Source organism: Cydia fagiglandana, chromosome Z (genome assembly GCF_963556715.1).
Source record: "Cydia fagiglandana chromosome Z, ilCydFagi1.1, whole genome shotgun sequence".
In the NCBI taxonomy this organism is placed as follows: domain Eukaryota; kingdom Metazoa; phylum Arthropoda; class Insecta; order Lepidoptera; family Tortricidae; genus Cydia; species Cydia fagiglandana.
Window position 1 is genome coordinate 22,584,693 of NC_085959.1, and position 25,239 is coordinate 22,609,931.

At 37.7% G+C, this 25,239-nt stretch overlaps 3 protein-coding genes across 4 annotated transcripts; 2 read left to right on the forward strand and 1 right to left on the reverse strand.

The window, feature by feature from the left end:
* Positions 1-1,566: 1,566 nt before the first annotated feature.
* LOC134678285 (uncharacterized) lies at positions 1,567-12,963 on the forward strand. 2 transcript variants are annotated; one of them, XM_063536775.1, is made up of 9 exons: positions 1,567-1,694; positions 2,390-2,508; positions 4,866-4,992; positions 6,683-6,851; positions 9,648-9,836; positions 10,329-10,567; positions 11,048-11,254; positions 11,695-11,884; positions 12,765-12,963. In XM_063536775.1, exons 1-9 carry the CDS (start codon positions 1,679-1,681, stop codon positions 12,898-12,900), a joined length of 1,392 nt encoding a protein of 463 aa, XP_063392845.1. In that variant the 5' UTR covers positions 1,567-1,678; the 3' UTR covers positions 12,901-12,963. The 2 variants fall into 2 exon arrangements, with proteins under 2 accessions (XP_063392845.1, XP_063392846.1); XM_063536776.1 differs by having other exon boundaries at positions 1,586-1,694; positions 2,396-2,508.
* A 103-nt stretch (positions 12,964-13,066) lies between these two features.
* LOC134679388 (glycine cleavage system H protein, mitochondrial-like) lies at positions 13,067-16,039 on the forward strand. Its single transcript, XM_063538286.1, has 5 exons — positions 13,067-13,084; positions 13,540-13,564; positions 15,094-15,173; positions 15,253-15,381; positions 15,717-16,039. Exons 1-5 carry the CDS (start codon positions 13,067-13,069, stop codon positions 15,882-15,884), a joined length of 420 nt encoding a protein of 139 aa, XP_063394356.1. The 3' UTR covers positions 15,885-16,039.
* Positions 16,040-16,918: 879 nt separating this feature from the next.
* On the reverse strand, positions 16,919-22,469 carry LOC134678231 (ATP synthase subunit gamma, mitochondrial-like). The gene is made up of 5 exons (XM_063536701.1): positions 22,308-22,469; positions 22,000-22,226; positions 19,626-19,789; positions 17,863-18,027; positions 16,919-17,204 (listed from the first exon to the last, which is right to left on the reverse strand). Exons 1-5 carry the CDS (start codon positions 22,397-22,399, stop codon positions 16,935-16,937), a joined length of 918 nt encoding a protein of 305 aa, XP_063392771.1. The 5' UTR covers positions 22,400-22,469; the 3' UTR covers positions 16,919-16,934.
* Between the last annotated feature and the right edge of the window lie 2,770 nt (positions 22,470-25,239).

Sequence of the window (25,239 nt, forward strand, 5' to 3'; positions counted from 1 at the left end):
CCCACCTTGCTGTAGCCATGTCGATAAAATCGTATCGATAAACTATCGACATTTCTTGCAATTTTAATTTTACTTCAAAAGTTTAACGCATAGATATAATAATATATAGAGATACCTTCCAAGCGAGCTGTCACTGGGACCACTTTTGTTTAGTATACGATTAACAATGTGGCCCACCTAGCTGTAGCCATGTCGATAAAGTCATATCGATAAACTATCGACATTTCTTGCAATTTTAATTTTAGTTCTAATGTTTAACGATACCTAAAATAAGCAAAAACGCTTTTATTCTTTATTGTGGTTATCAGATCACAATTTTATAGTCACGCCCCAGCAGGGAACCAAGGGAAAGTTCAGATATTTAATTAAAATACATAATTACCTACTAAAATAGGTGTTCCGCAATAATTGAATTATTTTATTATATTATAATATATTAATTATCCATTAGCATTTCAATTACGTTTATGTTTAACTCACAGCCAATCGGTAGGCGAATTATAGGTATTACTTAAGAAATTGGGACATATTTTTGAGTAAGTTGTGTTCTCACCCATATTTTTACACTTGACTGTACAAACAGCAACACTCCTTCCTAACTGTCCATCAGTGGACCTTATTACAAAAGGCATAAGGTCCGCCGATGTGCAGTTAACAGCGTGGGCGATGGTACAAGCTTTGTTATAGTTCGTTTTTTTAGCATTAGAAAGAACTTCGCAGAAGTAAGCTTGTGGTTCCAAATCCGGCACTTTTAACGGTAATAAATTGAAGTAAATTATATGTATTGACCGTGCTACATTAGATAATTCAATAATTATTAAGAATTAAAGAGGCTGATAGAAACTGTACGCTTACTTCTGTGGAGTTCTTTCTAATGCTAAAAAAAACGAACTATAGTTTGGGGCTATAAAGGGCGATGTGTGATTTACTTATATCTGCGCCGACAAAGTCGCGATCGTTACTAGGTAAATTGTATAATATAGGTAGAGTTAGACCTTGCTAATTCTGCAACGATTTTGACAGCACAGACTGCAAGTGTTATTTACCTTTACATCATAATTTCATAGAAATTTGATGTTTAAAATAACACTTGCACAGTCTAGGCTCGCTGCAGACTAATCGTGGTCTAACTCTAGGGCCTAAATTAGGTAAGTAGGTACAACGAAATAATCGAAACCTATTTCCGTTCACTGACTATGGAACAGAATGTGGAATATGAAACTAATTTAGGAAATACAGGTTTGCTGTTTTTTGTACTTATTCATTTTATGATTTAGGCGGTAATCAGACTATTACCTACTTGTTAGTTTTCCTACGTATCAATTTAAATATTTTAAGTTGCAAGTTTACTAACTTGCTAATTAGGTACTATAAGCAATAGTGCATACTCAAAAAACTTGGCTAACCACCTACCTAGGTACTTAATTATTTGTAATTATGAATACATTAACGAATGGCTACCTATTACGTTTAATTAATAAGATATTGATGACACCGCTTAATAGGTGGGCGACTTGGTGCTGAAGCCGAAATAACGAAACTGCTGGCGCCAGTTTGGAATTAAGCCTCGCGCGGAGTGGAAGTGCGCCGGGCCCGTCCGAGTCCACCAGTGCGAGTAACAGAGGTACCCACAGTCGGGAAGCCGTGTAAGGGGCTCGAGTAACTATATCGTTTATTGATGGACAGGAAATTGGGTAATTCGTCCTTTTATTATTACGACATCGGCTTTACTAGGGCTTTCTTACACCAGCGTTGGGCAATACTAACAAAGTTATTTAAATTAGATAGTTATTTTATCATTAGAGTAACTTGTTTTGGTTGGGAATTTTTTTAAACTTGCTTTTCGTAGAGGAATCTCGGTTGATTTCTAATTGACATCAATGGTATAAAGCAGTTTAATTAATTGTACTTACATTAAATACTTAGAATAGAAATTGAATTAGGCAGACAGATAACAGTGTGAAAATTATTAGTGAACATATTTAGTAGAATATATATAGTATTTTTTTTTTAGTACAGTGGCAGCGCGTCTAGATAATAAGTATTGTCGTTCTTCTTCTCTCGTGTCGAGGTTCCTCTAAACTCTAAACAGTGGATGCCCGGTTAAGTTGGGAGCTTACTAGGTTTTCCTTTTCTTCATGGGTAAAATGAAGCAAGCCAATGGGAATAGACTTCTATGGATGCTCCGCCACTGAATAGCTTTTTTGTCAGCATACTTACTTAATTCCCGCCACTGATAGGCACAGCAAACATAACGCTTTTGACGTTGTTGTATTAGCTGATAAGTAGGAAGACTAAAACCATTGTGCAATGTTCGTTTAGATATTTATGCAGGTAATATGAATGTGAAGAATAAGTTGTCCAATAAATGACTAACGAATCTAATTAGTTTCAGGACCGGGCAAGATGGCGACAAAGAAAGCTCCTGAACCGAAGTCTTTTCCTGAACCGAAGTCTTCGACGAGCACTGCTGACGCTACCGAGTCAACTCCGCTCGTCTCCAAGAATGTAAGGCTTGATTTAGTATTTCTTACACTCTATTACTCTATTTCGACGACCGGTCTGGCCTAGTGGGTAGTGACCCTGCCTGCGAAGCGGATGGTCCCGGGTTCGAATCCCGGTAAGGGCATTTATTTGTGTGATGAACACAGATATTTGTTCCTGAGTCATGGTTGTTTTCTATGTATATAAGTATATATTTACCTATATAAGTATGTTTATATCGTCGCCTAGTACCCATAGTACAAGCTATGCTTAGTTTGGGGCTAGGTCGATCTATGTAAGATGTCCCCAATATTATATATTTATTTATTGTAATTTACTCAGTAATTTCACAATTCACCTTTGTACACATATCCTTAGATTTCACGGGCCTTTAAATCCCGGTCTTTTGATAGGCTTGCGTGGGGATATAGATCCAACACGTAGAGGCCCTTTGGAGAGCTTTGATGTCATGTAGAACGCCTGCTGGAACCCGTTCACAGGCGCAACAATAGAGACCCATGAACCGGTCGCAGCAGGCATGTACACATATTAATTATTATGCTTAAAATAAGGCTAAGTAATCATTTTAATAATCAATCATTTTACGTAGATAGAAAAGAGGCGTGTACGTAAGTAAAGTTTAAAAATAAATAAACTAACTTAAATCTCCCATCCCGTCGCATATACTTACAATTAAAACCCTAAAAACCTGAAATCACAAAAAAATTTGATTATAGAGGTATCTACTTTGGTTGATAGTATCCGTCGGAAGGCTACGTTAAGAGGCCTATCGCCTATTTTGAACAGAAAAACTCGTATCTTATTTTGTCAATCAAAAGAAAAAAGTGGTATCTAAAGTGTCATTCAATAGAACTTGCTAACAATGTAAACAAAAGTCAGTGGTAAATTGTCATTTAGAGACAATTCCAGTATGGCGGTTTGTATACATAGTTAGTAAGTTCTATTGAATGACACTTTATGTAATACGTATGGGACGCTTACAGAGTAACTGCCTTTTATTTAACTTTGAGTAGCAGTGTGAGATACGAGATTTTTTCAAAGTAGTGCCGCTATTATTCTATGTATACATCACTTTAGGTCAGAGGGGCTACCGTGAAAACAGAAATTCGCAAATTGCGGGGATCTTTCTCTTTTACTCCAATGAAGGCGTAATTAGAGTGACAGAGAAAAATGCCCGCAATTTGCGAACTTCGATTTTCGCGGTTATAGCCCAGGGCACAAACCATCATTCAAAACTACTATAACTATTATAAGTATACAAGTAGCTAATACGGGTCACAATGGTGTATAAAGAGCTTTAGGTGTACCGTTACATGCTAACCACAGCAACTCGAAGATTCCACTGCATGATACTTATGTCAGTATGCATATTTATATACCTAGACCTTACGAACAGTAATAGGTACCTTTACAAGTTGTACCTAGCGCATAATCCTTTACTACCTTCCTATTTTCTCAGAAAATGTTCGGTAATCATGCTACTTCAGTCAACCTCAGTACTTGAGACTGGCTGAAATTACATGATACTTGTATGTAAGGGTGAATTGCAGAAAAAATGTACATTTTAGCGTATTAAGTGTTCCGTGAAAGGAGGGCTTAAAATATACATTTTGAGCATAAGGCACATCGGAGATATGTAAATTTAATAAAAATAAGTAATTCTTTTGATTCAGATAAAAACCATCTTATAACAATTATAGCTTTTCTTTTATTTTCTAATATTTTAAGATAAATAGCTAGAAATATTGTTGTTTGTTAGTGGACTTGCATTATGGATATCGTCTTTAGCCGTCTCTGTCCGGCTACATTTACGTTACGAAATAGGTAGGTATAGGTAGATGCGATCAGTTTCAAGTCGCTCTAATGCGTTCATCTGACCGCGGAAATGTGGCCGTGACCGGCGGACTGGATGACATTCTATTATTTTATGTTCTAATGACGTGAAAACTGTTAACTTATCTATTTTTAACATCGTATCTATTTATTACCTAATACACGTTTTAAACTAAGCTGAATAAATAAGCACAATCACGAATGTGTTGATGTTATCGGAATCTGGAAGCTCTAAACATATTAGAAAACGTTAAAGACGACTTTCGACCATTTTGGGGATGGATGTCATACTAATCTTTATTCTTGCACACTACGACACTATCCGAATATCTATTTGAAATTTTACCTATACAATATCTCTTCTAGCAGTTAAGCTGCATAGAAAAGTGACCCCCCTGCATAGAAGTTTGTATGCAAAGGTGCTAAGCGAATAGCATTGCTGACTGTACATAGTGTCCCAATGAAAAAAGATTTTCTTGTTGGTCTTTAGGGTTAAAATATTATTACTGAAAGTATGATTATCGCAGGGACCAGAGGATCCGACGGGCCGCGAAGAGGGCGGAGGCCTATCCATGAAGCAGACTGTCCTTCTGATAGCCGGCGAGATGGCGGGCAGCGGAGTGCTGGCTCTACCGAGAGCGCTCGCTAGAACTGGTAATATTATTTTTTTGACATTCATTAATTAGCAGTTTAAAAAATAAAGATAATCCGACAGCGTATAAAATTATTTAAGTGAGAATGAAGCAACCCAATTTTTAATAGCGCTAATACCTAGATCTTAAATTGAAAATTTTGTCAATTAAAATGAAAATTGCACAAATGAACCTACCGAAGTCTTTCAAATCTCTATAAAATGATATACCCCACCCCACCCGACCTGATATAGTAGTAATATTTTTAGGGTTCCATAGTCAACTAGGAACCCAAGTTTCACCATGTTCGGGCGGTCTGTCCATCCACGGCTTTGCTCCGTGGTCGTTAAGTGCTAGAAAGCTGCATTTTAGCATGGATACATAAATCAAGCGCGGCGACAAAACGGTAAAATAAAAACTACCTAAAAAAGAATTTATGGTACCTAGGTAGATACAAAATGTTTATTTTTGTATATTTTTTGCTTCAGCCCAATAGACACCCAATAGTGTCCGGATAGGTCTTTTAAAATTAATAAGGGTCTCCAACAATCAGTTTTTGATAAAGTGTACCTACCTATATTTTTGGAAATTATCACTCCAAAAAATATATATATTTAAAGCATACAGTTTGATAGAGTTAAACCAAATTAGGCCTCCTTTGCGTCGTTTCAAATAATCGACGTTATTTGGACAACACAAGCACTCAGCGATGTTGTATCTCGTCGCATTGCGAACAATGATTCTATTTAACTTTGCGAGGTGTATGTTATCTCTGTTTTCAGGATCCCAAGATATGCAATGTTCACAATCATGTGCTCTTTTGTCACTTAATGTAGAAATTATATTTTGTGTTTACTTGACACAGATGAGAGAATTCATCTACATTTTTTCAAGCAAAGTCTGCATTATCAAATTATTTTTGTTGTCACAAAATATGACAGCCTAAGCGAATTTTTGTACGTATAGGTATCTCGCCCTCACTGTTAACTATACATGCCTTTTGTAATTACGTCCAGTTAGGAGTGTTGCTGTTTGTACTCTACCCTACCCTAGCTCATTACGATACAAGTGCGAAAAGGCCGAAAAGTAGGAAATTCGCAACGAGTGCCGATAAATTGAAACACGACTGAAGGGAGTGTTTTAAATCGACACGAGTTGCGGATTACCTTTTCGCACGTGTATTGTACAACGTTTTACAGTACATATATTATGTCCCTTTAAATTTTCTACATAGGCACATTATTGTGCTAATTACCGCACTAGGGCGGTAAAGTAGCACCACATCTATTGTAACAACGTATAGGTATTTAACCGATTTTCTGCAGTAATGGATACATGTTGATGTGTTTTTATTGGAATCATAAATATAACATAGGCACTCAACCTTTGTTTCTAAATATTGAACAGATAAATTTATAACCACAGTTGTTATGGAAGTCAGTAATAATGTGTTAAAAATTTATGAAGGTATAATGATATGTTATGTATGTATACACATCGGTAACTCGTGGCATTTAGGTAGCACTTAAAAGATTAGTTTAATAAATTCCTTTTTTTAGTGGTTTCTTTTTCTCGACTTTGTTTAATATTATTAACTAATTAACCCTAATAATAATTACGAATAAATCTTTTAAGTGCTACCTAAATGCCACGAGTTACCGATGTGTAAGTTATGTGTATTGGTCAAATTATAATTCGCTTCTGGTATTCAGGATGGTTCGGTGTCCCGGTGATCATTCTGATGTGCATTATTGCGGCGTTCAGTGGCAAGAGGCTCGGCGACTGTTGGACCATGATCGAGGCCCGCGACCCCAAGATGAGGAGCAGGCAGCGAAACCCATATGCTATTATCGCCGAACAGTCTTTAGGAAAAACTTGGAGGTACGGGAATTGAAAATACAACTATATCAAAACGACTATTGACGTAATTAAATTTAGTTCTTTAATTGTTTATTTGTTATTATTATTGTCATTTTATTACACGAGTAGATAGTTAACAGAAATCGATTTCTTCAGAACAATTATGTCCGTTGTGTAACGATCCTATTATCTTCAATGAAAGCCCGCTTAACAGTCGTTTCCGTCGTGCGTTTTATACACATAGCTAGAACTGCGGTAGTTGTGTGTAGGTACTTGTTAATATGCACCACTTACTCGGTCGGCTAGGCTAGGCTAGGGGCTATGGTTCGCTTTTTTTAGCATTAGAAATAAGGTAAACAATCTTGATGTGTCTTTTAATTGAAAAACACATTTTAAAAATAAGTTACGGCAAATATGTAACAATTATGAATCTAATACGCTGATTTATATTCTTCTGCTTTCAAAAGTGATAGTTCCTGATTTTAAAAAAGCATTTTTCAATTAAAAGACATGTCAAGATCGCTTACCTTCTGTCAAGTTCTTTCTAATGCTAAAAAAAACGAACTATAGGCTAGGTAATTCTGCAACTCTAAACGGCACTGCTGACCAATTTAGCTCTGATCTCTGATCCCACAATAAATGGGTACCTAGTTGAGTTGGCCGAAGAGAGGCCTATGCTCAGCAGTGGGCGATAAAAGGCTGATATGATGATGATGAGTTGATAAAGGTCCGTTATGTTTATGGGTGAATATCTGTTTGTTAATATCAACGTATTAAATGTATAAATGGGTCATGCTGCCGGACCCGTATGGAAAAATATATATGTCGTGGCCAGATCTCAGAATTGATAATTTCATGATGTCAACATCATTTATCATAATTTTTCTTTTCATGAAATGATAGGTTGGTCACATCATGAAAAAGCCAACCCTAACATATGCATGTCATAAATAATAAAGTGATCAAATCAATTCTAAAATGGCATTTCATGAAATGATCAAAATACGATACGGCAGATACGATAGATATTTGTGATTGACAGCTTACTTCCAATAGTTGAGTGCTCGAGTTTCGCCCCTGTAAAAGTAAAAAGATGTTTCATTAATAATGAATCATTATGAATTTAATTGTACGGAAAGTGTACTTAATTTAAATGTTAGGCCGAAGCTGAAGCTTGATGAGATGTGTTTTGTTTCGCCCATGGAACCACTGTGTCGCCAAAGATATCTTGGCGGCCTACTAGTCTAGTCGGTACTGACCCTACATACGAAGCAGGAGGTCCCGGGTTCGAATCCTGGTAATGGCATTTATTTGTGTGTTTATCAATCACAAATATTAATTTGTTCTTGAATTATGGATGTTCTCTATGTATTAAATATACGTATACAGGGTGTGTCTGACCATGGGGCTTTAAATCCATGGCTCGATTCTGCTCGCTAAACTGAGCTACTTTTATTATGGCACCAACCCCTAATTCCCGAAAAAAAAATTTCAAGTGCTGTGAGTAGCACCCACAGCACTAGCCTTATTGAGCTTACGATGAGACTAAGTGACAAGATCTATCTAAAATGGCACTATAATATTTGTTTATTATTTATCCATCACTATATGTATAGTGCCATAGAGGCCACACTATTGAAGTTCCAAAAAAATGTCGCTAGGCGCTGTCACACTTAGCTTCACATCATTTACCCATACTATAAACTAGATAAGGGGTCATCAAGCGTGGCCGGTGTAACCGGTTTCCAACTCGGAACAGATTCGGTTACAATCAACATGGAACTATTTTTAGTAGCTTAAGTATATTTTAAATTAACGTAGTAAATAAATAAATATGATGGGATAATCTTACACAAATCTACTTAATATCCCCATTCTAAACTCAAAAAGGCTTGTGTTGTGGGTACTAAACGACGTTATATTAAATACTTAAATACCTACGAAGAATACATCCTCAGGGACAAATATCTGTGATGAACGAAATAAATGCCGTTACCAAGATTTGAACCCGGAAACTCCTGCTTCGTAGGCAGTGTCACTTAACTATCGACTAGGCTAGGAGGCCATATTTAAAAACATTAATATACATAGATAAATTTATAACAGGTAATATAAACATTCGCATAGAGTCTATGCGGAACGAAAGAGGAGAGTCGTAGAATATAAGGGATACATTATGTCTCTTTCCGCACAGGCTCTACCTAGAATGGAAAATTACTAATGTCTCTAATATTTTATTAATGACATATATATTAATTGGCAGTATTTAATGAATATAGGTATACTATTTTTAGGAATGCCAGGGATTGATCAATAATAATTTGTAGCCTAACCATAGCTTACCAAGTAGGAGAAAAAAGGGGCTTTCGAAAAGAGCCACTAAAGTCACTTGCATTACTTTAGTATTCAGTACCTAGTTTCGGAGCGAAGTTCGTATAAGTTACACGTTTGTAGGGATGAGAGTGGAGTAGTCTCACAAAAAAGCACTTAAATAGTACAAACTTATATGTTCCAACTATCGACAAATTAACTTCAAAACATTCTTCATGCCACTTTTCTCCTCGTTTGCCGCAATCTCTTTTATCATGCTATTTGTTGATCGGAAAAATTACAAATACTATGATTACTTTGCAAAAAAATACTGTAAGAATGCTCTTGCTCCTTAATAACTCGTTTTAACACGTTCCCTTTCCCTGTGCCCCCAATGTAGGGTCATGAAGCTTTTTTCCGTGCTCTTACTATGGGTCCACAACTTCAAAGTGGAAGCACACTAGCTTGGACATGTGACTGTCGTATCATTGGTGCGATTTTGTCTAGTGTGGTGGTGTCATGCGCCATGATGGTGACGCTCTTCGGCGCGTCGGTGGTGTACCTGCTGCTGGCGGCGCAGATCATCGAGCACGTGTTCCTGGCGCTGCTGCCGACCATGACCATCTGCGTGTGGTACCTCATCGTGGCCGGCGCCATGACGCCGCTGCTCCTCTTCGCCACGCCCAAGGACTTTTAGTACGTACAGCATCATGTCATGTATATATTTTTCTTTAGGTTAGGTACTAAACGTGGTGCTGAGATGTTTTACTTACGTGGTGGTCAAAAATCTAACCTGACCTATTAACACATAGAAAGACGCATATAATTATTTATCTAATAGTATACTGGCAATACGTACCTATTAAACGCCGAAGAGATGCAGCACACAGGAACAATCATGTATTAACATAAAAAATGGAAAACCCCAACGTCAGTTTCAATTTAATTATAGAATTCTTATACCTATACTACTTTTCTCTGTGTACTATTTTAAATATCCTACACCTTGCCTTGCTGCGTTTATTACTTGACAGGTACATTATCACATTCTTTTCTAGTAAAACTAAAAGAATTACTCAGACAACAGTCTGGAGTTTATCTTAGCTATTAATATTGATTTAAGTATTTAGAGCAAACTGTAATAATTACGGGAGTATTGTGTTATTGTTGTTTATTTATTTTTTTCAGTTTTACGGGTGTGATTGCCTTCGGGTCCACGGTGGTGGCGTGCGTGCTGTACTTCATCCAGATGATGAACGATGTGAGGCCATTCGTCTTCCGCTACGGCCTCCACGGATTCCAAGAGTTCTTTCTAGCTCTCGGAACTATCATGTTCGCTTTTGGCGGAGCCTCTACTTTCCCTACCATACAAAATGACATGGCTGATAGATCGAAGTTCAGTAAGACTATCCAGTACAGTTTCGGAGGTGAGTTAATGCTATTAGAATTAGGTACGAGTAATCCTCTTAACTTAATACAGGTAATTCTAAACTAACAGTAGAGTATGCATTTAGATCAAATACCTACTAAGCCGTACCGTTACATAGTATAATGTTACAGAGCTTATTTTTGTGTTTACTTTTATCGGAACCATAAATGCAGTTTTTAAGAGCTACGCAAAACCATGTCAAATTTGGTAGGTTTTTATCTACGTAGTTGAATGATGAATTCTTAGTTCAATGAAATCAAACAATTGTCCAATAATTAGTTTGATTATTTTATAGTATCAGTTGTATGAAGTACTAGCGGCGACCCGCCCCGCTTCGCGCGGGTAGTATAGCGTGATTTTTTTTGACACCATTATCCTTAACAAATTATATAAGTACGATAAGTAAATCTTATATAGATAAGTAAATCTTCCTCATAAGTAGGTAGCTCTTAATATAAATGTATCCTCTTATGTCCAGCAATCTTGCTGCTGTACCTGCCCATCGCCATCGCCGGGTACGCGGTATACGGCGAGGCCGTGTCGCCCAACATCGTGACGTCACTGTCCTCGACGCCGCTCACCCTCGTAGCCAACGTGCTCATGGCCGTCCACCTCGTGTTCGCGTTCATCATCATCATCAACCCCGTCTGCCAGGAGGTCGAGGAGCTGTACGAGGTGCCTAGAGGTAAAATTTACTTGTTGCATGTTGTGGCGTGTTTATCATACTTATAGGACCCAATTTAAACTCAGAATATAGATCTTCATTCTTCTCAAATATGATCTATCTTTGCTTTGAAGGCGATCGGCAGTCGATTTCTATAGCAATGAGTGGCTTAGAATTATTGCCGATGATTTCGATTAGGCGCTCGCCACATGGGTCTTCGACGAGTTGGTAATTTGGCGTTGGCAACATGACATAATAATATTAAGTTGTAATATCTGGGAGACCGAGCTTTCCTATGAAAACATAAAGCTCAAAAATGCGCGTTTTCCCAGAGATAAAAGAGCAGAGATCGATTATTCGCCGCAAATTCCGCACGCAACTTTCAACCAGTTCGTAGTTAACTGTATTTAATTCTAGATACTTTTTTAGTAGTTATTTTTTAAATCATCGGATTTATTCAGATTCCGTCGGCTGGCGCATGATAGTGCGTTTGTCGATAATGGGCGCGATCCTGTTCATCGGCGAGAGCGTGCCGCGGTTCTACACGATCCTGGCGCTGGTGGGCGGCACCAGCGTGGCGCTGCTCACGTTCATCCTGCCCGCCTACTGCTACCTCAAGCTCGTGGAGCAGACGCCGCCGGACCAGGCCGTGTAAGCAACCTGATTACTTCTACTAAACTTACTAAAGGAAGGTAGCTAATACTTACCTAATTTAGTTGTTATATGTATGTCTCTTGTTAAAAATTGCCTCAATTTATTTAGAAGGGCGTTTTCAGAAATAAATATCGAAAACCCGACTCTCACAGATCCCGGTGTTTTTGGGTTCTTTCAACTCAGAATCACTAGCATATTCAATTCTGATGATAAAATAAAATGTCCCAAAAATTTGTATGAAAATTGTACATTCCTCTACGTGACGCACATACAAGTGAAAAATTATTTCATACTAAAACGTGACGTAATGGAATGGACATTTTGGGACATCTTTTTTAAATGGTGGGATGGAGAATGCTGTCGATTCTGAGTAGAATGAGCCCAAGGACGTCTAGATGTGAAAGAATCAGGTTTTCAATATTTATTTCTGAAAACGCCCAGAAATCAATTAAATTTTTTGTCAAATTTGAAAAATCGCCCATATAATGCAAAATACTATTATTGTTTAATTTTACTGTTAATAAATTGACTGTTTATGGTCCAATACAAAGTAGATATTTGCAATTATCAAGGTCCTCCTATAAGTTCCGAAGTTATTCCGCTCCATAAGTAATAGGTATTTATCGCTTTCCCCTAGACTCTTCATATTTGTACCTACATTTTATTACCTCCTCTAGAGCACAGAGTCGCTGTGGCCGAAATCGGTCAAGAGAGCATAATCACATTCAATTTAAAGTAACATTGTACTTTATTTAAAGTAATACTAGACTTATTTTGCGGAACATACTTAGGTTAACAGGTTTGACATGGTGAATGATGATGTCTGTATTTCGTTTGTTCCGTTATTTAACCAACGTGTTTGCCGTTTGCATTGCAGCAGCCAGCCGGGCTGGATGAAGATGGCGTGCTGGCAGGTGATCGCCGTGGGCGCGGTGGGCGGCGTCATCGCTACCTACAGCGCTATCAGCGCCATCTTCAGCACGGCGCAGGCCACGCCGTGCTATCTACGATAAACGCCTACCTTTGCACCCTTTGAACCTCAACGAATGCCTAAAAGCACATCTATACGACGTGGTAACGCGGCATGTGCTCCTTTGATTGATTAGTTGTACCTACTTGGTTGTACTCATGTAGTACAGTCAACTGTAAAAAAATGGGTGCACAAATAATCTCAAAAATATGCCCCATAGCTCTTATGTCAGCGAATTAAGAACTATGGGACATATTGAATAAGTTGGCTACACCCATATTTTTACAGTTGACTTTACCTCATGTAAGTAGGTAGTTGACGATGGAACAAAAATCGCGTGCGAGTACTTAAGTACATCGCTTATCTCATTATAGACATCATGAGCTTTCCTGGCTTATCCTGGTTTCTGACTTTAAATGCCTCCGCTTTTAGCTTCTGCCTAAAAATAAAAATGTCAATCAAAATATCACAAATACGTCACAGAGCACGAAAGCCACCTTTATAATAGGTATAACCTGAAGATATTTTGTACATAGTGCGACCAATCTGAGATAAGTATTTAAAGACGGTGTTGCATCATGTAAAGCGGTTCAAAGGGGTTTTTAGGATTATGACATTTGTTACATTAGCGACTTAGCAGACGATACATTTATAGCTTGCATACTTACTTATAATCATATAGGTATTGTGTTTAAAATATTCGACAGGTTAAGTTGAGGTATGATTCTTATCCACCAAGAGATTGAAGTTACTGAGAGATGTTTTATTTTATTAAAATGGAATCTTACCATATCATCAGATAATTATAATCCATTGCTTTTTGAACCCTTTTTTTTAATTAATGTTGTGTATGTGCTAACAAGTATTTGTACGCGCCATTAGGCCGAATTTCTACTTACTTAAGTTATGAAATAAGTAACGTATTTAAATAAGGGCCTAACTTAGTTTGTTATAAATATAATAGTCATATTTTATGGATCGATTATTAAATACGTTTTCTCCAACAGTGTGTTTTTATCCTATTCAGTAGTAAAAAGTGTCCTGTATATTTGTGAATATTCGCTTATTTTCTTTAAAACAAACTTTAAAATCATCTACCTACCTCAAAAATACTATGTATGCTTATTACTGTATTAAGTAGTTTACAAAACTATTTATTTCAATTTTAATTTGCCCTCCAAAATGGCCGCCATTTTAGTTCATATTTTTTGATTTATGTACCGAGTTTTTGGAACACGGATTTACATGGTTCTTATCGTGCCTGGTGAACATTTAGTTATAGAGCACAGTGTAAAAAGTAAGACTGTGTATAGTATTAATTTCTTCGAATGTGTGATGATCGACGTTGTTTCTAGAGGTTCATCATATCAATATGCCCAATGTCGGGTTTCTGTTTTACTTCTTAACTAATTTGACCATATATCTCGTTTATTACATAATGTATTATTAACTACATTTATCGCAGGTTATCACCATCGTTATTAGTTGCGTGATGCGTGGATGACGTCCATGCCTCTATGATGTAAGATGCTTCGCACGCCTCGCTTTAATCGCTCAGTTTATATTTAAAAAAATAAAAATCTTTAGTTTAATTCCGTTTACAATCGTGTTCGTTAACCGGAGTAAAGCATTAGTGGTATCGTTCGTATAGAAATTGTATCTATTTGAAGCCAAGTATTCAAGATAAAAAATTGTTTTGTTGAATAACAATTTGTTGGTGTTTAGTATATTCAGTTAATACTCATGGCACTGACTATAATCAGAGCGGCGGCGAGGCGGAACGGGACCAGGTCTACTCTTATGAATTACTGCAAGTCTGTATACAGCACAGCTGGCGCAGGTAGATCAGATGGCTATCACAAACGTATAGTTTGACCAAGCTAACTCTGCACCCACTTTGACTTGACATTGTGTGTAAGTGATATAAAGTAAGTTCATAGAAAGCAAGAAGGCATTTCAAAGTCTGCGCAGAGTTAGTTTGGGTCCGAATTTACTTACGCTAATTAAATACGCTATCATCAATACTATCATTTATCTACTGCACTATCATCTCGACTCGTAGAGAAAAATAATGAGGACATTTGTATTGAAAAAATGACCACTATAATACTTTTGAATGCAAACCGCAATGCCGTTTGTATTTTGGCTTCATCATGAAAATCCATGTATTTCGTACTCTTATTTAGAATTTGTTGTGCTATAAAAGACAATAAAATTTTCCATAAACTATTTACAGGCAAATTATTCACAAAAAAGCATGAATGGATATCTATAACCAATAATATAGGAACAGTTGGAATTTCAAATTATGCGCAGGTCAGTGATGCATTAGTTATCTTTAACATTAAGTCACACAGTGAAATATGGGGATTAAAATAATCTAAATATGTTGCAGGAAGCTCTCGGAGAGGTAGTGTACTGTCAGCTGCCCGCAGTTGGCACCGAACTAGTCGCGGGGCAGGAGTGTGCGGCACTAGAAAGCGTCAAGGCAGCCAGTGAAGTGTACGCTCCTGTTTCTGGCACGGTTCGTACTCAATAATATGTAGGTAGCTTAGTTTCAATGAAGACCTCAAAAAACGGTCTGAAGTGGGATTCTTCAAGAAGCGGGTATTTAGGGTTCTCAAGGGTCGGCTCCTGTGATGTTGCTTATGTCCATGGGCAACGATGACCGCTTCCCATCAGGCGGTTCGTCTGCTCGTTTGCTGACTATCACATAAAAAAAGTCCTGACTGTAGACTAACCAAACCTGTGGCACAGTGTGAGGCGGCATGTGTCCGGCAGTGGGACATAGGTATATGTAAGCTGATGATGAAAATACCTCACGTTGACATTTACCTACGGTTCCATCTTTTGTTAAAGGTGACAGAAATAAACAAAGAGGTGGAATCCAGCCCAGGACTGATTAACAAATCATGCTACGGCGAGGGATGGCTCTTCCGGGTGCGGCTGTCGCAGACCAGCAACTTTGACAATTTGATGACACACGCAGCGTATGAAGACTTGCTGCGTAACCATGAAGAACACTAATGGTCCTCTACACGATGGCCCATCATATTGGCCCACTGGACATAGGACCAGTTGCGACCACCACAATCGACTAACTGTGATCAGCAGCAATTGCCGTGAAGTATGAAGTATCCCATACAATTTAGCGAACGTTTTAACAGTGACAATAAGGGTCAGTTGCACCAACCACATTTGACAGACTGATCAACGTCGGCCGGCGCGCCCCGGCGCTTTATTATGAAACTTTCCATACATAACAATTTAGCGAACTCTATAACGATACGAACAGTTTGGTGCAACCGACCAGGGGGACGATTTTTGAAATTCGATCGCTCGATTTCGTCACTTGGAAATCCGTGGAAAACATCGATATACAAATTTTTGGAATAAGAGCGATAGAAATTTGGAATCTAGTGGTATTGACCACTCGTTTGCAATTCTATTAGTAGAATTTAAATGCCTAGTAGTGGAGATATTATTGAACGAAATACACGAAATTGAGCGGTCGTATTTCAAAAATCGGCTCCCAGTGCGGAATATGGCTACCGTTTCTCGCCGATCCCGGCCGGTCACACTAGAAACTATGAAGTTAAGTAAGATTCATGAAACAGTTTCAAAATTATTTCTTAGTGATCGCAGTCAAATAAATGCAATTATTTGATTTAATTTATTTATTTATTTTCCATTTATAAGTAATGACGTAAGATCATATCGTATACATATTAAGAAGGTAACATCCTATTACAGTATATATAGATGATATCGTTATTAGATTTAAACAGAAACTCGCTGCGACTGGATAAGCCTGAAGTAGGTACCTATTAAGAATTAAACAAAGTAAACTAACTTTGTGCGCAAGTAGAAATTAAACATGTGCTTCACCATCACAATTAAAAGTTTATTCTATTTTCATGATTTCCCTCTTTATCAATATTTTTACGTCGCTTTAGCCCAAACAAACATTAAACGTATTTATTGAATCACATCATCTCTTAGGGCACTTGAAACAGATTCTCTGCAAAATGTGAATGTAATTTGTGTGAAAACACGAAGTTTATTTATCACATATCCTTACTGCTGCAACGCAGCTGCACCAGAAATGATCTCGATGAGTTCCCTAGTGATGACGGACTGGCGCGTGCGGTTGAAGAGCAGTGTGAGTTTCCTGATCATCTCGCTGGCGTTCTTGGTGGCGTTGTCCATGGCGGACATGCGCGCGGACTGCTCGGAGGCCGCGCTCTCCTTCAGCGCGTAGTACAGCAGCGCGGCCAGCGTCCACTCCGTGTAGCACTCCAGCTGGTCAGCGTCCACGTCGTCGAACGCGGTCATGTTAGGCGCACTCTAGACAATAACAAATCAAGTCAATCACATGTAGGCGACTTAGGGCTCATTTAGACGATGCGAGAACTCGCATGCGAATTATAATACATTGCAGTTTTTGATAGGTCGGTTGAATTGTATGTGACCAACAGTCCGCAATGTAATTGAATCGCATGCGAGTTCGCGCGCCGTCTAAATCAGCCCTTAGTATAATTCAAAACAACAAAACAAGACAAAACAATACAAGAATTCAAAACAATAGGGTTAATGTAGGCAAAAGCGGAGGGGGATTTATTCCCGTGGCATTATTCATTCTGATAATTAAGTACGTGAGCACTGATAATCCATTAGTATCACACGTGTGATACTAACTCTATTTGGGTCGTAGCGACTTGGCATCAGACATGAGTTACTCAAGATCAATATGGATCAAATTGCCTGGCATCAATTTGTTGTATAGTGGTCGTTCGCCGGGTTAAAGACCTTTTGTATTTCGGTATGGGCAGAGACTTGTAAATATTCAAGACGAAAAACCTTCATACAGCACCGCGTTCCTCGCCACGAATAAAATCTGTTAGCTACTGCTTTTATGACATTAAAAAAAGTTTAATCATTCAAACGTTTTTAATATTTTGTTACTTTTCTTTAAAAAATCAACGGAATAAGATCAACAACTCACCTCAACCTTATCTTTGTTGAAAAAAGGTATAACACTTAGTTCATATTTGACAGCGCTGAAGAACTTATTGTAGTAAATATCTCCTATGTCATAAACGTATCCAGAGTCGGATAGCGCAGCGGCCATCTTAGACGCATCAGCAAACACAGGTGTTTGGCGACCAATCTAAAACAATAAAATACTTTTTAGGGTTCCGTACCCAAAGGGTAAAACGGGACCCTATTACTAAGACTTCGCTGTCCGTCCGTCCATCCGTCTGTCTGTCACCAGGCTGTATCTCACGAACCGTGATAGCTAGACAGTTGAAATTTTCACAGATGATGTATTTCTGTTGCCGCTATAACAACAAATACTAAAAACAGAATAAAATAAAGATTTAAGTGGGGCTCCCATACAGCAAACTTGATTTTTGACCAAAGTTAAGCAACGTCGGGCGTGGTCAGTACTTGGATGGGTGACCGTTTTCTTTTTGTATCTTTTTCCATTTTTTTTTTGCTTTATGGTACGGAACCCTTCGTGCGCGAGTCCGACTCGCACTTGCCCGGTTTTTTTAAATATCTTGTGGGTAATAATTATTATAACTCTACGGTAGACGTCATATCCTTTCTCATCAATCAATCAACGGAAATACTGAATACTTACCTACTCGTATAATAGTATTTCCTCAGCATCAGTGTTTAACATTGACTTCATAAATCCGTAATGGGTGTCTTGATAAATACAGGGTTCCGTAATTACATTAATTACTTTCGCTAATTAAATGCCTAACCTAATTTAGTTTTGCCTCTACTTTGTAGAAGAATAATATAAGGACAGAGGACAGAGGTACGATTAAAGACTAGATTTTGGTATTCTTAGATGATGCAATATTGCTTAATATAGGTACTGGTTTTGCTTGAGGGTGGTATTCCATGCATTTATCCAATTTCTTTGTTCAATGTGTATTGCGTCTCACATTTTGCTTTATGACATTATGACATTGGACATTGGACAGGTGGAATACCACCCTAAGGTAAGTACGTAGGTGAATGTGAACGTACACTGATGTATGTCTCTTAAAGCTGCTTATAGTTTCTAGGTGTTTTAGAGAAATGTCGAGTTATGTAGCAAATAAACGTACTTAATCAACGTTGATGATCACGAGACCAGAAAGTGATTATTAAAACATGTGTTTGTTATTGTTATTCTGTATCACATATGGTGATTATTATTCAGCCCTTGATTGCATCAGCCTTGAAGACTACAGATTTCATTATATCTCGATAGTATGCGATTACTTATTAAGAAGATATAAGTAATTCTTTGTTACACATGTACTCGTAAGAATTACGCAATATATTAATGTATGCAGAGTCTAGTAAATAAAAAAAACGGACAGTCCCCTTACAACGTAGCGAGAATCGTCCTTGTTATACCTAGATGACAGTATTGACAGTAAATTATTGTTACATTTTAGTTTTTTGCGTGTGAAAATTGCCGCAGTGAAAACTACTGCAGAATAATTTCAACACGTATGAAAATAGACTTGACTGACCTATGGTTCGTGAACCTGATGGTTTAATTTGTACTTTTGTGCATAGGAAAGCGGCCAAAAAAGTCGGTAATTTCGTTTAAAAAGAGTGTTTAGTAATAAAAAAACGTTTAAAAGCAGTAGGTGACAGGTGTTATTAAATTGAAAATATATTAATATGGCACATGATGAACGCGTGTTGTATGGAGGTTGTTCGTCTTGATTATTTATTAGTCTCTGATATATGTCATACGTCTTTAATGGAAACGATCATGTTAGGCCCAAACTGGCGTCGAAGCATGCCGCGTGATTTGTCCCCTATGGCGAATATTTTGTGGTTGGCGCCCTCTGCGTTTCTCGCTATCAGATCACGGCGGATGCGACGAGCTACGCCGCTGTGGACCCCACCGCATAGTCCTGTGAAGTAACAAGTTTATGCCATGAGCCGGCTACAGATGGCAGCACTATGCATTTATGACTCACTACTCCTGCAAATATGTAGGTACAGTCGACGTCAAATATATGTCTACACTTTTGCACCTTACTCCTTTGTAATAAGGCAAAAAGTGTAAATACGGTTTAGACGTCGACTGTACAGTCAGCAACAGAAGTTGTTAAGCAGGCAAGGTGTTCAAAATTACCTTGACGCGCTCTTATTCACTTAACAATAAAGTCGCGTCAAGATCATTATGAACACCACGCCCGATTAGCAACTACTGCTGCTGACTGTACCTACACTAATTATACCAATGGCGAAGAGTCCAGATAACTCGATTATTACCACGGGTTTGCGTAACATAAAACAGTTTGGTTTATTGCAGCATACCAATGCCTGAAGAAAATATATATATCAAATTAGCTTCAGCCTTCATATGTGACCAGTCTGGCTCTGATAGGCTGGAATATTATAGAGTAGGTACTTATTTTCTTGTTTAAACTGAATCTGCTTAGTAGTGATGTGGGAAAACAAGGCTATAATTTTATTAAACTATTGTTATAAATATGCTCAGTTTAATTGAGTAGCATTATAACATGTTGTATATTATGGCAAAAATCTCATGCACTTTAGCCAACTTACGAAACGATGTTCTTTAAACACCTTATCTTTGTTGACAGACAGGAAATAAATATAATAAAAGTACTTACATATGATCAACGTTTTATTTGCAATAATAATTAAATCAATTTATTATTGTCTCAAGCGATCAATAGCGGCATTGACACATATACCTAGAATATGCAAACAAAAGGGGGTCAATAACGTACGATTATAATCAAAATAAAATAAAAACTTTACGGCCATGGATGAAGTTCGATAGCTAATTTTATATTGAAATGACGAGCAAAGACTCTCCGATTAGTATTCAGGTATTCAGGCATGTACATATATGTAAAGACCAACTACTACTATATGGCTATTTAACCATACACAACGTAGGTACGTGCCTATAATATTACCTATACTTACTTGTACCTACAAGCAAACTACTTATAAGATATCAGACATACAGAATGCTATTTCCTTGTCAATAGTTTTAGCGTTTCTTAATATAGCTATAGCAATCTTTACTAATTCCCTTCGAGCAACACCGGCTTCCGACACGTCGGAAGGGAGGGGCCCAAGCGATATCTCGCCGTACAAATCTTTCTGCCATTTTTCGCGGGGGGAAAGGTGCACACAGTCGCATTTCTCACACACTTACGTACAAAATCCAATCTGTAATGACGACACAAATACATAGAAAATGACACACGTCAAAGACAAATCTTGCAAACCTCGATCTCTTTTTATGTACGGACGAGTGACTAGTATCACAACACGCACACTAACACATTTTCGTTGAAGTATGTCATTGTATTCTGAGAGATGAGAAGTCGGATTTGTCGCTCGACCGATCCGCAATTTGTACTGAGCGAGCAAAATCGATAAAACCAACAATTACTTGAGACTAAAATATAATAATTGTATTTAAATGTAATTTAACGTAAGATATGTAAAAAAAAATTACATGTGAAATGTAACACTTTCTTTTTGTAAATTTGATGTCCCCGACCTCTTTTTATAACAAAAAACCGAGCAAACAGGCATTTTTGTGCAGCAGTGTTCACGCGCGCGTCTGGACTCGGTCTAGTGAAAAATCCAAGTGCAACTAGTTTTATTACCCGCGCTAGATTATTTTGACGCGCTAATCTTGTACCTCGGCAGAGGGGAAATAGTGCGAATGCCGCCTCCCTTCCGTGTTGCTCGAAGCTAATTCCTGTCAGTCATACGTTGCACACTGTCGGATCCTTTTTCGCGCTTCCAGCTTCGCTCTGCCTAATATTAAGTCACAGAAGAAATAATAGTACTACCGTACAGAAAGGACACTACAAACCCGAAGTTTGACAGCGGTTCAGGGTCGAATCATTCTATCCCTTTCTAACATATGGCACTATCCCTTTCGGCTATTTAGAGTTTTCAAAATTCAAGTGATTATATTATCTGTGGTCGTGCACGCACAAGGAAGTCAAGTGATGCCAACCCTAATAATTGCTCGGAGCAATGCTGAGCCGAACGGAGCCGAGTTCGACCGAAGTCAGGAGTGTCTCCCCACTGATTAAGTTGCAGAGTCTATATCCTACCCTACCTCGATCAGAAGTCACAGCAATGTACACTCTCTTGAGTTTCTTGTCAGCCTCCTGGTCAGGTGCCGCCGCGGCCGCCGGCGCCGCCGCCGGCTCCGCTGCCGCCTTCTTGTCCTGGCCAGGCGTCGCATCGACCGGCCCCGCCACCAGCTTACTCGACTCGTAGAACTTTCGTGGGGCGTAGCCAAATGGTCTGGCAGCTCTTAATTCCCTTTCCGCTCTAGTGAATCTAAAAAAAATCCTTGCTAGTAAATTTTTTTAAGGTAATTTTGGACATAGGTACTACAACATAAACTTTTTTTCACTTTACTTGCTCGCAGATACCATCTTCATTGTCTTTGTAATTTTTTGAATATTTTTTATGGACTTTAATCGTAATGACACTTGCTTCAGTTGTACCATTTTGTTATTTTAATGTTCAATTACTAATAAATAATGTGGATTTATTATAGTTGATAAATTATACCCTATACGGCGTGGAAATGACAGATTTATGACATTTCCCAAATTGACAAGGCGAGGTTAACGCAAATAAGTATGTATGTAGGTCCAGTTGCTAGCTAAAATTACATAATCCTAATAATATGTGTGAAAATTGCTTAGAGAATATAACCAAATATATGGTTATATCCTCTAAGGAAAATTGTAAAATCTCATATCAATAAGGTACTTGTTATTTTGTAATAAGGAAACTCATGCATAAAATAATAGTTCTATAAACAATAATTGGCCACGTTACTATACCACTTCTGCGTAATATCAGACACGTAGGACGTAGGTATCAGACAGATATATTTTTTTCGTGGTGGAGATTGTTTTTTTTAATGAAATAATCAAATAGTTTGTTGCAGTTTATTGTTTCTATGTTTATGTAAATAATACCTACGTAGTATTGGCGAGCTATTTTTGCCAAATAACGGCAATGGCTATTCTCACAATTAGGGTTTTAGCATCAAATACCTACACAAGAAAGGAATTATTGGCAATTACACCACCATCAAGAGCAAAAATTTTAAGTTATGATGACGATGATGAGCATGAAATACCTAGAAATCCTAGAATATACATAGTAAAGGCCAAAGTGGCCAAATATAGAGTAAATAGAGTAACACTACATCCTTGTCCTTCACTATTTAATGCTAACTGAACCTACGACACCTACATTGTACGTTTACATATACAGTGAAACCTGGATAAGTGAGATCTCAAGGGACGAGCAAATTTGTCTCACTTAAAGAGGTTTCCCACTTACCCAGGCTGTCAATCAATGTGAAAGCCGTATGACAACCTCATACGGTTGTCACTGTGACAAAGTACGAAATGGGTCGGAATTTAAATTCCTTGACTGTACAAATAAATTTCTGTCTCATTTACAGAGGGTTCCATTAATAGAGGTGAGAATAGAGTATATATCAGTTATAGAGGTGGTTATTAAGGTAATTAGGTATCTTTAAAAATAAATAAGGTAAAAATAATCCTTGTCCCTAAATATTTTTTAAGTCTGTTTAAATATTTTTTTGAATTTATTTTGAATTATTCTCCAAGGATAGATATTTCAACATTAAATTAAATTTGATACGGACTTCATTGCGTATTAGAAATTCAATAAATGAAAATTTATTTTTTCGTGTTACTACTGTTACTTATCAAAATTTCAGCTTTCGTTTCGGTAGTTTTAACTACTTACATAAATTAACTAAATCAAAGTTTGAAGTTGTTTAGACACAATTAGGCAAATGCGGAATTTGTGGATAGACTAAGAGTTAGTAAGAATACGGAAATTGTTCAATGAAGTCCAAGTTAGAGAGGTCATAGATTGACGTTATCTCAGATACAGAAGTCAATTCCCTATAAAATTCTAAAAAACGATTAGGAAAATGTAATCTTATAAATATAGTCTCAGTAAAAGAGGTAACATACACTCTCTGTCTCAGTTATAGAGGTAAATGTGACTATAAAATCACAACAACAAATCCCAGTTATAGAGGTTCGTTTTATCTCAGTTACAGAGGTAATTCAGTGCTTAAGTGTCGGGACCGCACCATGAGTCCCAGCTATAGAGGTTTCTCACTTATCCAGGTCCCACTTAACCAGGTTTCACTGTAATATACCTAAGTACTTGTAAAAATATGCGTAGCGCCCGGATAAATGGACACTTTCTTAATACCTAGGTCACTTTCTGAGGACGTAAGTTTCTGAGTACGTCACTATCTGAGTTTATCACTTTCTGTGTACGACACTATTTTTTTACAGGTAAGGTAAGCAATGTAAATTGAAAGTTCATCCATGTTCGTGATCAGCTACGCAGGCTTCTTCATCTCTACCTAATGATGTAACTCGCAAGAGGCTTTATCAATGTTATCCACTAAATTAAACTAGGCTAATGGTGCCACGTCCCCATTAAACGGCCCCATGACACTGGCAGCGTTGCCCCGTTGAATTGCCCAGGAGATGTGTTGGACCAGGTACGATCCGGGGCGAGGATCGAAAAAAAAAGAATTTTGATGAACCGATCGAGTAATGACAGAGTTATAAAGTACCGTAACCAATATAAAAAAAAACATAGTTACAACCGAATTGAAGAAGATCCTTTTCCTAACAACAGTTTAAGGATCTTCTTTTTAAAGGTGGGAACCTTTGAACTGATCTCAGAGGAAAGTGGTTCTGATCTGATGACCTGGGATCCATAAGAAATTGAGGGATTTCCTCGCATGTTCCTTGTGTTGTATTGTCTACTAACAACCAAAAAACCCTTTGTACTTCGTTTACATAAGGAGGAGTGTTTTATAATTAGATGCACATTGTGTATTTGAACTGCCTTTATCATAACTTCTTAAGTTAGATACTCGAGTCTGATGAGATGAGAGTCGGAGGCTCGTCATTAAAGGCAAGAGTCGGGGGATTAAGAGGAAAGGGGACGGCCGCTTCATCATATACACGTACTTTGTCCTCGATTTCCTCTCTGGATATTGACATTATGGAAAATATGTTTACATACATAATAATAATATTATGTACTAGCTGTTGCCCGCGACTTCGTCCGCGTGGACTCTTATCTTGAACATTTTAAATCTTGAGTACCTATAATTTTCATCGATGCAAACTTTATAATACAAACTTTTAATATAATGTTAATGCCCTTTTACCAAGTTTGATGTTCCTAGCTTAAAAGCTTGAAAAAAATATGTTTTATATTCATACAAACTTTCAACTCCTTTTGCACCACGTTACATGAATCTTCA